Source organism: Thalia democratica, chromosome 4, assembly GCF_965202585.1.
Source record: "Thalia democratica chromosome 4, ktThaDemo2.hap1.1, whole genome shotgun sequence".
NCBI classification, from domain to species: domain Eukaryota; kingdom Metazoa; phylum Chordata; class Thaliacea; order Salpida; family Salpidae; genus Thalia; species Thalia democratica.
Genome location: NC_139168.1, coordinates 37,567,456 through 37,582,855, shown reverse-complemented (window position 1 = coordinate 37,582,855; position 15,400 = coordinate 37,567,456). Strand labels below are relative to the sequence as shown.

Genomic DNA, 15,400 nt, shown 5'->3' with positions numbered 1-15,400 from the left:
TTTAAAAAGTTTTTCTTCAACTCAAAAGGTGTAAAATATCACAATTTACGAATGTTTTTTAAATTTAAAAAACTATACTTCAAAAAATTCAAAAATGCTTTCATTTTAAACATATTATTGGTTTAAGTAGTACTAAAAACTTTAAGCAATATTAACTCAGTCGGTTGCAGTTATGAGATTTGTAATTTTTTTCATTCATAACATTATGCGAATTAAGTAAAGTAATAATACAGCAGTATATTTATAACATCCTTACCCCAATCCTTTACCATTTATACCCATTTTTTAAATTTATACACTTTTTCGTAACCGAGCTAACACAATGTTATAAAAAACAAATTAAAAATTGTTATATTACTTAAAACTTATAGTAATACAAGTAGAATAATGCCAATCAGAAACATCTTAAATTTGCAGCTGACAGATAATAAAGAGTTGAAATAAAAGTTTTATAAGTTTTTTAAAAGTATATATTTATTTTACTTTCATGGATGATAAGAACAAAAAATCACAAAGAACAGTTGACATAACAAAACGGTTCGAGAAACTTGAATATTATAATACTACAAATTTAAACATTTTAAGTTTTACAAAAAATAGTTTAAAAACATTTTCTTTTGAAATGCCCCGTATGGGTCCTTTTTTTTTAACTATGCCGAGCAGACATCTAATTTAAGACTATCGAAGTATACCTAAACTTTGTGGTGCTTTACTAGATTGTATCAGGGATCGGCAAACTTTTCCCATAAATGGTCAATATCTGGCCTGCGAACATGCAAACTTGGCACGCGAAAGAAATTTTAAAGCTTACACTAGATGATCTGTTATTTAAATTGAGAACAAAAATCAAAAAAAAAAACGAAAGTCTTAGGTACATTTACAGGATAATTTATAATGTATAGTAACCAAGTATAATGAAGGTATTGTGCTTTTTTTAAGGCTTTCGTTTATAAAATTTTACTTATATATTATTTCTAAGTTATGCTTTATTATATAATGTAAAATTTCAGTTCAGATACAAAAAGTATACATTTCTTAGATCATGATAATAGTTTTTTTATCCTTAAAAGTTTATTTGTGATAATCCCTAGAACAATTCTTTGTTAAAGTCTCAAGCTGTGATTCTAAGTTTAAGCCAGGTTGAAAAGTAAAAGTAACAGTATTTTATAATCCTACTGTTTTATACATAATTTAACATTGTTAGATTTGTTATACATAAATGTCATTAAAAAATTATCAGCAATAAGAAAACATTTAAAAGTGTACATTTTAAAAGTATTCTTTATCTTTGATGCAAATCAAGAACTTTGACTTTTCCTCTTAAAAAATAGTTTGTTGAAAAAGATTACAAAGGGTTTTTTATTTACACTGATTTAATTTATATGCAAATTTAAAAAAAGAGTTGGTCTGATATAGTGTTCTTCTTTCAAATAAACGAACAGTGAAAAACCAAATTAAAATGAAGTTAACAAAGTTTTTTAACAAAAATACTGTTACTAATGTTTATTCTGTATTTGTTATTATTATTTTTTATCTTTAGATGTGCAAAATTTTTATTAGATAATAGCGTTATAAAACAAACAAGTTTAATTTATTACCGTATATAGAAAAAACTTCAGACTGTAGTTTAGTATTAACATTTTTAATATCTTTCCTTGACAAGATATTAAAAGGTATCCGTGGTGTGCGACTCAAGAACCGAAAGGTACTTCGAGCACCAGGCACTTTGAGCGTCTTATTTTGTCATTAAGTAAACTATAATTTAAGCACTTAACTCGCTTAAGTTCAATATAAGGTTCGTTTCATACCAGAAAAAAAATTATTGAAAGTAGAGTGAAACAGGAAGTTTAATCTGACAATCTGCTTAAACCAAAAAGTTGTTAAGTTGGTGAAGTAATATTTGTCTATGATCGATTTGATATCTTTTTTTAAATCTTAGCAGATCAAAATTTCAAAATATACAAACTAACGCAACACAAATTTTAACACTGTCCATCTTTCACATGTAGTTATAAGAAACAATCTAAAGATTTAATATTTGTGTTGAATTATTTTATAAAATATGGATAAGATTGATTTTATCGACAAAACCGTGAACAAAACGCTGTAGGATCACTAAAAGCAAAAAGTTATGATTACTTAATAAAATGTTATTTAAAATAAAATATTTTATTAGAGTAATTTTGGGCAATATGCTAATCACTACAACGGCAGCTAATAAACAGAGTATACACCTTAAAGAAAACATATGAAATTTTAGAAATGCCGTTATAAAGTGTTAATTTGAATTAATTTATATTGCAAGGTCATAAATAAGCTATGAATATAAGCAATTTTATTCCAAATCAACAAATATTGCTCTTCCAATTTAAAAGCTGTGATAAAAATGTGTTAAAGTATGGCTTACAACAACAAGTACTTGTTTGCCTAATTTATATATTAACATTTCCGTAATTTTATTATAAAATGCTTTTCTAACACATATTATATATGTAAATTAAACGACTTTTTTCTAAAACTCAACCAAAAGCGTTTAGGTAAAGCAAACATTTTTGTTAATGCAAAGCAACTTTAATGTTGTTTTATATTTAAACTTGTCAATAGCTTTCTAAATACACATTGAAGCCTTCTTTTAATCGGACACAGTTAAGATAAAAAATCAACACTTCTATTGTAGGCCTATCTAGAATGCATTAATGGTACTTTCTATGAATTTTAAATAACTATTTTACACAGTTTTAGAAACTTCCTAGTAATTCAACGGTCACAACTCGACTTATTCAAAATTCATTAGTCCACACAGTTTCTTGATTGAAACTACTTAGTAAAGTTCAATTTGCAAACTAAGTTGCAAATATTATTGCGACTATAGTTATGAAAAACTTTTAAACTTGGAATAGTAGTATTCTAAAAGAACTAAAACCAATTTAAATATATCCTAAAATTACATAACAAATAAAATTAGAAGTAAATTCAATATTATTTTAAATACATTAGTACTTGTAATATAATTATTGGAAAGTACTGTACTGTGATATTCTATTTTTAAATGTATGGTTAAAGCAGATTTAACACAGAAAAGAAATTGAAAATTATATTTATTACAAAATCAGGCAGTTACTCGGATTGTCACTTTAAATTTTTTTTTATTGCAGAATTGCAGTTTGATAATCCGTTGAGCGATGAAACTGAGTAACTGTCTAGTGTTGTAATAAATTTAATTTTTGGTGTTTTATTTTGTTAGAAGAAGTAATATGAAGCGAATACAGAGTTCCAAATAAGGACATCAAGTATCAATTTAGTAGATAAAATTGCGTTATAAGCAGTAGTGGAGTAATCATAAAAATAAACTAATATAATGTATTGAAAGTTTAGTGAAATGCAAAATAAATTTTGTATTGAAGTACATGCTTTAATACGTTTGGAGCTAGAAAAATGCTAATTAAATATTTTAACAAAGCTAGTTGAGTAGCAACATTATGAAAAAAGCGGACTTGGGTTGAAAAGCTGCGAAAACTTAAAAACTTAAATACTATTTACTGTGTCGTCATAATACAATCATCATGATAAATACTATTTAACTTATTTATTGTTATTTACTTGAATAACAAGTAATATTAATAATATATGTTTAACGTGCATGAATAATAATTCTAGCTAATGAAAACTTATATAATTATATTGTTGAATTTTTACTTTAAAAAAACATTATAATAAATCAAAACATATAATTATTTAAGTTATAGACATAACTGTTACATTTTGAATTTATGTTTTCATTTAAGTAGTAATGTAGTTAAATAAAAATTAAGGTAACTTGTTTTAAAAATAAGTTTAATTACAACTTTAGATTTTAAAATAAGGGATTATGATATAGTTTAAAAACTTTCTGGGCTAGTTAAACTTAATTTTGAAAAACAATTTACCATTAACCCTATCAATGAAACTTAATAACACATGTATTTATTTCATAACTTTAAATAAAAAACAATTATACAATATTTGTAAAATCAGGCTTTATTTTTCAATTATAGAATTTCCTATAAATTAAAAGAACAAACTTTTGTACAACTAGAAGTTGCACCGTCTTTTAAAATACTTATCAAAAATAAAACTCAAAAATTGACACTTAAACAGAACATATAAAACACAAAAATTAAGTGAACATATTTAACTAATTTTAATTCGTCTATAAATACACATCTTTAATATTTTCAAAAAGATAAATACTTGAAATAACATCACAAGTTGTGACAAAGCTAATCTTAAAGTTCAATATTTTCATAATGAATGTAGTCTGATAGTTTCACTCATAATCTTCCACTTTTGGTCCATGTTGACAATGGTGAAAGTCTGATGGAAGCCTTTTAGTTTTTCTCTTTCATACTTGACAGTCCCAGTGACCACAACCAGAATTGTCTTCTTGCCTTGTGTGTATTTGAGTCCTACCTCTTGGCAATCTACAGTGTCAATAGAGTGGGAAGAAGGGGGTGTGTTTTGAATTAACTTGATGATTTCTGCTTTGTTTTTGTACGAATTTCCTGCATAAAGCAGGTTGGCGTTGTCGTGGTACAACTTTTCTATGTTGTGTCTGCCGTGCTGAATCATCTTGTAGTAGTGGCCAGTAAACTGGCTGACAGACTCCATTGCCTCCTTGGCTGTTGCTACATTACTTTCAGTCATTGTTTTTAATGCTGAAATTAATAGTATATATAGATTAGATTATTATCAATTATAAGCTTGTAGAATAACATATAGTTAGTTGAAGCACAGCAAGATTTAAACATAGTCTTGACTAGATATTTTTGAACATAAAACAGAACGTAATTAAAAAAACTTTATTATAGAAATACTCTATTAACATCAAAGTTTAAAAAGTAAAAAAAAAACACACTTTTTATATATACTACAATAGAAGTTACTTTGAAATGCTGATTTGTTTGGTCATATAACCTTTTTGTTAACGTGGTAGATTACTTGTAAAAAGCTAAGGCATCAATGTAAAACAAGACTATTTTAAAAACAAGTGAAAAAACCGTTACCATAGTCTTAACATATATTTACTCTTTGCAGAACATAAATAGGGATACTATTCTTAAATTAAGAGATGACAAATTTTCGTACTAAATATTTAACAAAAAACATGTGTTTATGACAGTACAAACCTCAGTGTAAAACTTTATTAAGTTTAAGATAGGCTGAGAGTTAACAAACTTATATAAAGTTTTGACAAAACTGTATAAGTATTTACCTAGCTTTCATTATGTTTTCTTGTACAGATTTTATCATTCTTTTAAATTAGTTTGTAAATAAACTCAACAAAGAAAGATATATTTATTTATGATAAAATCTTGCTGAATTGAATCTACAATGCCTGTGATTAAATGCCCTCTTGAGTGTTGCACATATGAAACACCAGACGTTGATGCTTCTGTAGCTGCTTCTTTACTTATCATTCACAACAACGTTCACATTAATGCAAATTCTTCAAAACCAAAGCCTCCAAAAATGGACCGTCCTCGAATAGGGAGAGACTGCAATGAAGAGGGTTGGAACATATTTTTGCAAAAGTGGACTATTTTTAAAGATAGTATGGAAATGACAGAAGTAGAAAAGCATCGTCAACTGTACCAGTGCTGTGAGGAAGATCTAGGCGATGCTATTTTGAAGGGACATAATGATGTAGTAAATTTAAGTGAGCAAGAGCTTTTAAGGATGATCAAGCAGCTTGCAGTTATTCCTGTTTCAGTTGTTGTACGACGATCAGACTTTCTTAGTACAAGACAGGATTTGACTGAAAACACGAGATCATTTGCTGCCCGTTTAAAGGGAAAAGCTAGTACATGCTCGTACTCATGTAAATGCCCAAAGGATGGCTGTAACCAAATGATAGATTTCACAGACATTATCCTTAAAGATGTCATGGTAACCGGTTTAGCTGATGAGGATATACGCAAAGAGGTGTTAGGATGGGGTAGTTTAGACGAGAAAGATGTCAATGAGACAATTGGTTTTATTGAAGCAAAAGAGATGGCACGTGATGCAATGACACAACCTGCTGTTACTGCCTCAGTTTCCTCGTACATATCCTTTAGGAAAATTACAAAACGACCAAGTGGTAAAATAACTTGTAATATATGTAGTAAAACATCTACAAAATTTATTTGGAGCAGGAAAAATAACAAGTATATTGAGTGTTCTACATGTAAGCAATGCTGGATTAAATCCAGGAAAAAAGTTTATCATGGTGACAACAATTGTGCAGATGAGACAAATGCACTTCTAGTTGGTGGATCATATACACAAAATTTTGATCAGTCAGTTGATGTTAATGATAGTGTAGTAAAACTTGATCATTACGTCTTTGATTGTTTGAATGGATGGAAAGCATCAGTGTCACTGAAACATCCAACAATTCAATTAAAAGCTTCTATTGATGAACAAGCATACACTCAGATGAATATAAAATGCCCTAGACAAAATTATTGCAAAATTAATGTCGTTACAGATACGGGTGCTCAGTCATGCTTATGGGACCTTAATAGTTACCTCAAACATGGTTTTAAGAACTCAAGTCTTATACCAGTTAAAAGGAAAATGTTAGCGGCCAACAGAGAACAGATCAAAATAACTGGTGCTATATTTATGGAATTAATGGCTAAAGATGTACAAGGTAAAGTTCATGTTGCAAAAGAAATGGTATATATAAGCCCATGTACTGACAGGTTTTTCCTTTCAAGAAATGCCTGCATAACACTTGGAATAATAAATCATGATTTTCCTCGTATTGGTGCTACCATTGAATCCTGCACTGTCCATGAAGAACTGCAAACTTGTGATTGTATACCTAGAACTCCTCCCCCTGATAGGCCAAAGGAGTTGCCATTTGCTTGCATTCCTGCAAACAATCAAAAGATGAGAGAATGGCTTTTAGATAGGTACGCATCATCTACATTTAATAAATGTACTCACCAATTGATTCCAGAAATGACAGGTCCACCTTTGAAAATTCATATTGACCCAGATGCCATTCCAAAAGCAATATCAACTGCTTCCCCAATTCCAAAACATTGGGAAAATGAAGTAAAAGAAACTTTGGATAGGGATACTCGATTAGGTGTGCTTGGTAAGACTCCAGTTGGTGTTCCGTCTACTTGGGTACATCGTATGGTTGTGGTTGCTAAAGCTGATGGTAGCTGTAGAAGAGTTGTTGACCTTTCACCTTTAAATAAGTATTGTGTACGAGAAACACATCATGTAAAGCCTCCATTCATTCAAGTATGTGAAATTCCTGCAAACACCTGGAAAAGTGTGACCGATGCATGGAATGGGTTTCATTCAGTACCACTTCGTCCAGAAGATCATCATCTCACAACATTTCTCACTCCATGGGGGAGGTACTACTACAAAGTAGCACCACAAGGTTATTTGGCAAGTGGAGATGCATATACGCGCAGGTATGATGAAATCATAATAGATATACCTAGAAAGACAAAATGCGTTGATGACACTGTTTTATGGGATGAGAAGTTGGCTGATCATTGGTGGCGTATGATTGACTATTTAGATTTAATGGGAAAAAATGGAGTTGTACTCAATCCTGAAAAGTTTCAATTTGCACAAAAAGAAATAGACTTTGCTGGCTTTACTATTACGAAATCTGAAATTAAGCCACAAGAAAAGTTCATAAATGCTATTAGAGATTTTCCTATACCAAAGTCAATAACAGATGTGCGATCATGGTTTGGTTTAGTGCACCAAGTTTCACACTACAACCAATTGACTTCTTTGATGATTGTGTTTAAGCCATTATTAAGTCCAAAAACTAAATTTTACTGGAATGATGAGCTAGATGATACATTCTACAAATCAAGAGAAGCTATAGTTGCAGCCATAACAAAGGGAATACAAATTTTTGATTTGGGAAAGCCCACTTGTATACAGCCAGACTGGTCTACAACTGGTATTGGTTACTTTTTGTCGCAGAAACATTGCTCTTGTAAGTCTGCTGTGCCAGGATGTTGTCAAACCGGATGGCGTATTGTTTTAGCAGGCTCTCGCTTTCTTAGACCTTCTGAATCACGTTATGCTGCGGTAGAGGGAGAAAGCCTTGCAATTGTATGGGCACTTGAGCAATCACGGTATTTCACACAAGGATGTGATAATTTGTTGGTTCTGACTGATCACAAACCACTGGTTAAATTATTTGGAGACAGAACACTTGATGAAATTGCAAACCCCCGCCTTTTCCGGTTAAAGCAGAGAAGTCTTTTATGGCGATTCAAGATTCTACATAAACCTGGTAAACTACACCTTGCTCCAGATGCAATGTCACGTCATCCAGTGGTTACCGTACATAAAACAAAAGATGAAGTTGAGATAAGTGCTTCTGAAATTTTAGCTGGAATACGTTTGCCAGACAGTGAGTGTATCATTGCAAGTAATCAAGTAGGTGACAATTTTCAAGCTGTGACTTTTGACCGACTTAAAGAAGAAACTTTAAAAGATAAACAAATGATGAAGCTTATTCATTATGTTCAAGCTGGTTTTCCAGAGACCAAAGACCACCTACCATTAGAATTGCATGAGTTTTGGATAGTTCGCTATTCTTTGTTTATGATGGATGGGGTCATTATGTGTGGTGATCGTAAACGAGAACTTGATCATAATAAGTTTCTATCACCTAGCAGTATACTTAAGGATGATGTGTATAGAATTGTTATTCCTCCATCATTAAGAAAAGAGGTTTTAAGAGTGTTGCATTCTGCTCATCAAGGAGTCACTGCAATGAACTTGTTCTTGTTCTTTTATCTTTTTAAAACACAAAGTTTAATTTTATGAGAGGTAAAAAATAATTAGAAAAATACTAGTTACAAGCATTTATGTATAATAAATGATAGTAATTTTAACTGGTCAGAACTAATGATCTACAAAATTAGGATCAGGATATATTTTCAAAACTATGATCTGGCTGAAAACAGTAGAAAAGTAGTCAGAGCAGGTAGACAATAAATATCTTTAACTTAACAAAAATTTATAGTGCTCAAAAACAGGCGGTTAGGAGGAATATTATCAACACAAGTGTTCATTTATATTTATTTAGAACAGGGTTTTCTAAAGTTAGTTATGACAGAAATTTAGGGGGCCATGAGGAGCAAAGGGGCCATGAGTCATAATCTGAAACTTACACTAAATATTCTGAACTTGATGAGAAAGAGCAAAAAAAAAGGTCAAAGTGTTTTAGTGGTAATTTTGAAACATACACTAGATATTCTGGAGTTGATGATGAACAGCAAAAAAAAGGTTTTTAATTGTAGTATTTTGAGTAATCTTGTTGGAGGGGGCCATAGCTTTTTAAATTTCTATTTAAGGGACCTTTAAAAAAAAATTTGGGGAACCCTGATTTAGAACAACAAAGTTTCACTGCTTAAGTGCAGATTTCCAGGTACAATTAAAAAAAACACTCATCTTAAACACTCTTAAATATACAGATATATTCATAATTACTGATAGTTAGTAGTGGTAGATAATGATAAGAACTTATAAGCTTTTTAGTTTTAGGTTAAATTTCAACTAAATTAAGCCTTCATACAAAAACATATGAAAAACAAACACAATTTAAATAACAAAAAACTAAGGGTTACATAAGGTTTTGTACATGATAGTCCAAAAGATATTAATGCCATCTAGATTATTTTTTTACTTATGCCAACACTAATGTTTGGGGTGAATTTGTGCTGGTCGTATCTTGTCCTGTAAGAGCATGCTACTTTTGAGTTGTATTTCTATGTCAGATTAAGGCTTTATGTATACTTTTTTACAGGCATTAACCATTAAACAAGCATTATGTAGAATTTCTGCAATTGCAGAAATTAGCAGTCAAGTTTAGTTTGTTAGCACTTTTTTATTATGAGTTTGGATTTCTTTTCAGGTTAGTGGAACAGCTATAGGTGATCTTGACAGTATTTTTCATAAACATCTAATGTAGCTTGGAGCATGCAGGAAAATGTATTTTTACTGTGTTATGTGCTGGATGAATTATTTTTCAAATTTGGTTTCGACTGAATTAGAGATGGGGGTGGAATTATATGACCTTTCTTCTTACTTTTTCTTACTGGGTGTATGATACATTTGAATTCAAGTCGTTGGAAACCACTTTATATTAGGGCCTTATTGTAAGATTGTTTAGGAGCATTGAAAATATGTTTGTTGACAGATAATTTACAAAGGCGGTTGTGGACCATGGGGCTGAATGATTTTTTTACAAACTTGGGGTGGTTGGATTGGTTACGGATATTTAAGATTTTTACTGTTATGTTTTTTATAAATTGGTATGAAAATGTCAAGTAAATCAGTTTTAAACATGCCTTTTCCAATATATACTTTTGCATTAAACTTCAAGAAAAAAAAACTGGAGTGGTATTAAAAAAAAAAAAAAACTATCCGGAGTTTTTATAATAATAAAAACCAAACAGGCTAGAGTGATCCTGAGTTAAAAGAAAAATTAAAACTTTCCTGGCTGTTTGACAACATTGAAACTATGTAAAAATAATGACACATCTGGATTGCTAAATAAAATTTTTATTTTTCTAAATTATTCAAATTCATAAGTAATGTTTTTTAAAATATAAGGAACATTTCCTGAAAATTTGAAAAAGATTGCTTGAAAAATGAAGGAGGAGATAGATTTTTAGTAACTTTTAAAATTTTCGATAAAGTTGACCCCAATAAATTAGCAATCCATGCGTTTGTGTCAAAAATTTTTACAAAAAATAAAATATCTCAAAAGTTAAATGATATTTTTGAATTCTATAAAAAAAAACTGGCTTGTAGTTTGAACTTAAAGCTTTTATATAAAAACCAAAATTAATTTTTGTAAAAAATAGTGTTGGACCCCCCTATGGCCTTAACATAATTGTATATCCTAAGTTTTAATATAATTACTTTTATACATGTCACTTTTTGTTCTCCAACATGATTAATGTTTCTTAATCAACATTTTTCATGTTCCTTTATGTGTTTAGTTCCAAGTTTAGTTGGAAACCTGTATTCAAATCACAGATAAACTGTGCTTTTTTTCTACTCAGGGTTGCTAAGTCTCTAGGCTTTCAAAATGTCTTTTAGGTTTTTAAAACTAAATACTATTGGGTCTATTTTTAGTTTAAAATTAATTTTAACGTAAAAAACTATATTAGATATGATAATAACATTGAAAGATATCTTAAAGCTACTTAAAGTGTGTTTTTCAATGTTTTTTTAACCTTTAGATAGATTTTTTCAGTCAAATCTAAATTTTACTTCTTAATACTTAAAATTTGTTTAAAATTTCAGGTTTTTCTAGGTTTTTTGTACAAAGTTTCAGATTTTTTAGTGATTTTTGCTCAAAACTCCAGGTTTTTTTCAAAATTACCCATATTCCAGGTTTTTTAATCCTAAATTGTCAAATTCTAGGTTTTTCAAGAACTCCAGATTTATAGGCAACCCTGTATCTAATTTTAATTATCTAACATATATAAATCTTTGAAAATTTAAAGTTTTTTCAAGTAGTATTATATGCCAGGGTTTTTTGGATTTCCAGGTAATATGGTCACTCTGAAAACAAAAGTTTTGTGACTAAATATGAAAACATAACTAAAAAAACTACAAACTACTTTGCACAAAAAAGTTTGAGTTTTCCTGCATTCTATAAATGAGTGACAAGCCACAAAATTCAAAAAAAAAATATTTATCTGATAAGCAATTGCAATTTTTATTTTTCAGAGATTAAAAAAAATACTTTACTTTTTACTTTTTGAAAAAACCTAATAAGCTAATAAAATTTTGATATTTTGTTTTTGTAATTGTATTGTAACTGACTAAATTTAAGTTTATCCTAGACACTTTAAAAATCTTCACAGGATATTTTTAGGTCCATTTTTGAACTATAAAGATTAGCAGGGCTGCACTTCTGCAAATGTTTAAGAATACTAATTTTCATTTTAAAAATTTATACTGTTAAGTTTTATTGTTTTTTTTATGATTTACCTTGCTCAATTGTTATTGAATTCAAACATCACAATAAAATGAACTAAGGAGTCTCATAAGATTTATTTACACTATATTAGATACTTTACATAACTTTTTTTAACTTGTGTAGTTGTTATAAGTAGACTTATCAAAACTTAATATAAAAATTAATTTGTTACATTTTAAACTCTAATATTGTAAGTTTTTGTATATAATTTACTATAGAATTGCAATAGTTGATTTGAAATATTTAAACTTTCTGTTTTACTTAATTTTCTTTAGGTTTTTAAAATTTCCTCCAGGATTTAGAAGTACACATTTTTGGGTCTATTTTTAGTTTAAAGTTTAAGGTAAGAAACTATGTTAAATAGTATAATAAAATTGACAGATATCTTAAAGCTACTTTAAATGAGTTAAACTTTTTTTTTGATGACAAGTAAAAAAAATTACTTATATGATAGATATTTTGTGTCAATTCGAAATTTGACTACTTAAAATGTTAAAATTTCCAGGTTTTTTTAGCATTTTGCTCAAAATTCAAGTTTTTTTTTGCAACCCTGCCTACTATGCACAGTTGATTGAAGAGGATTTTTTACTGCAGGTTTATACTTTGCACATTTATACTTTTTAAGCCAACTTGTTGTTTTATGTTTTACCATTCATATTAATAAAAAATAGTATTTATTTTATATTTAAAATATCTGTATAAGATCATATTGCAATGTATAGGTAATGAATGCATATGTTTTGTCTTTCGCTTTTCTTGTTTAGTGTTATGTTCTTATCTGATTTATCAATTTCTATTTATTCTAAGTTACAAAGTTTGAAGCCGAATTTAGCATTGAATTATGATTTTGACAAATACATATGCATTCATTACCAAAAATACTTTTTTAGCAAAGTTAAAACTAACTAAATATTAAAACAAAGTAAAGTTTAAGCTGCAAACACGAGAAGTTTAAAAATTTTTTTAATAGTTTAAAACATTTTTCTAAAAGTTAAAAACATTTTTCTAATATAACCTTTTCCAAAATTTCCAAAATGCATAAATTAACAAGTACAGGGTATTTTTCAAATTCAGCTAAATGTACAATAAACTGTATTATTGCTACGTCATAATTATTAAAAAAAATTCAAAATCTAAATTTCTGTTCACTACTGTAATAAACTTTAGCTTACTGAGGAGTACATAACATTTTATAACAGCTGTCTAAACTATTGTTTTTTATATAATTAAATAAATATTTAGCTCCATTTCAATTTGTTGAGCACTATTGACCAGAACTTTTTATAAAATCTTTAATATATATATATATATATATATACCTACTTCAGCTTCTATTCTTTCTTTTCAGTAATTTTTTTACAGAGCTCCCTTGAAGTGTGTTAACTTGTTAACTTACAGATACATGTGTTAGTGTAATAAAGAAAGAGTACTGTTTAAATTTGTTATTATAAGTTTACTTAGTATTTTTTATTGTTTGTTAATGGGAACTAATTGAAATTTTGGATCAGGAATAATTTGGAATCAAAACTGTATTTTAGCAGAAGGCATTCAATAAAATCAGTTTTTTATCTAACAGAGAAAGGAGTAACAGCTTGGGATTTTAAACTATAATCACTTTAAAAATAAAAATAATTAAAAAAAAAAAATTCATTTCAACAATAAAAAGAAATATTTAACTAGAATGCACGTTTCAAAATATTTAAAATAATGATACTAGGTTAAGTAGAATTTATAGGATGATTTTTCTAATTAAAAACCAAAAAATTTCCTAAATAATATATTACATATATACTTTATTCATTGATTTTATTTAAAAGTTGAACCAATCACTACTACTTTATATTTAAAACTAGTAATATATGTTTACAACCTAAAAAACTAGTGAATAAAACTAAAGGCCATAGGAAGGTTCATTTTTTTGAACAGAATAATTAACATAGGCCCTTATTAGAAAGCTCAAATAGTATATACTATAAATATTATTTTATAGAACATATCATTTTAATTAAATTCTGAGACATATTGCAAGCTGGTAATTTAGACATAAAAAGAAAAAAGAAAAAATTCAAAATTTCTCTGATTTTACAAAAAATATATCTTTTTTATTTCAAAAGTATTTAAGGGCACAGAGGGGTGGTAAACCACCTTATTTACTATTTAGACTTATTTTATTGAGTTTTGATTAAGGTAGAAGTTGCTTTTTACAGATTTTAAAAACTTATAATAATTTTTGAGATATAGCCAGTCAAAGTCAGAGACTCAATATTACAATAAAAAAAAAGACAAAAAAAAGTTATTTTTTTTTAATAAAAAAAACAAACAAAAATTTTCAGAATTTTTAAGCATGGAACATTTCCTGAAAGTTTGAGGTATTTATCTTAAAAACGTAGGCAGGGTTGCCAAATGTTTTTGGCAAATTTTCTGTAACTTTTCAAAATTTCTCCCTGGTTTTTAAAATTACATATTTTAGGGTATATTTTAGATTCAAATTAAGTTTAAGGTAAAAACTGTGTTAAATAGTATAACAACATTGAAAAAATATTTAAAATTTCTTTACATGTGTTTTTTAATAAAAAAAATTTTTGATGATGACAAAAACCAAGTAGATTAAATATACTAGATTTTTAGTGTCAAATCAAAATTTTGCTACTTAATTAAAAGTTGTTTAAAATTCAAGGTTTTTTAGTGAATTTTGTTCAAAATCCCAGGTTTTTTCAAATTTCATTAATTCCAAGAAATAGTATTTTTTGCCTTTTAGTTAGCGCCTTCCATAAGGAGCTTAATGTTGCCTCCGGCTTTAACCTGCTATATCTCAAAAGTTATTTTGAATTTTTAAAATAAGTAAATGCATCTTGTAGCTTAGTTAAAACTCTATAGTCTTTTATACTACTTAAAATGTATTTTAAAATAAACATAATTGGATATAATTTACAAACTTTTCTATTGTTTATAACAGTTATACCTTATTTATTACAAACTTCATTTAATTATATTAAAAAGTGTTGATAATTTTTATTTTATCTTCATTAATTCTTGAATTTCAGGCTGTTGTAAGTAATTTACCTTCATGGATGGTATTAGTTTGATGTTGATAAGTAAATCAAATTAAAAAATACCAACTTAATATAGAAAAGTTACAGCAGTTAAGGATAATTTTCATATAAAAGAAAATATATGTTGACATATATTTGTAATAAACAAGAACTAAAACATATCAAAGCTGAAAATAAAACTTACTATTTGATGTTAAAATATCAGTGTAGTAATTTAATATGAAGTTTGAAAACTTAGGCAAAAAAATCATGAAATACCTGATTTTGATACTTTAAAAAAAAAAAAAACTTGAATTTGTGTGCTACAAATTTGCACAAAATTTAGAATTAAAAT

General features: G+C 28.0%; 1 protein-coding gene across 1 annotated transcript; it reads right to left on the bottom strand.

Moving 5' to 3' along the window:
- Positions 1-4,028: 4,028 nt before the first annotated feature.
- Positions 4,029-4,690, bottom strand: LOC145834664 (NTF2-related export protein-like). The gene has a single exon (XM_082942150.1). It carries the CDS (start codon positions 4,681-4,683, stop codon positions 4,282-4,284), a length of 402 nt encoding a protein of 133 aa, XP_082798276.1. The 5' UTR covers positions 4,684-4,690; the 3' UTR covers positions 4,029-4,281.
- Between the last annotated feature and the right edge of the window lie 10,710 nt (positions 4,691-15,400).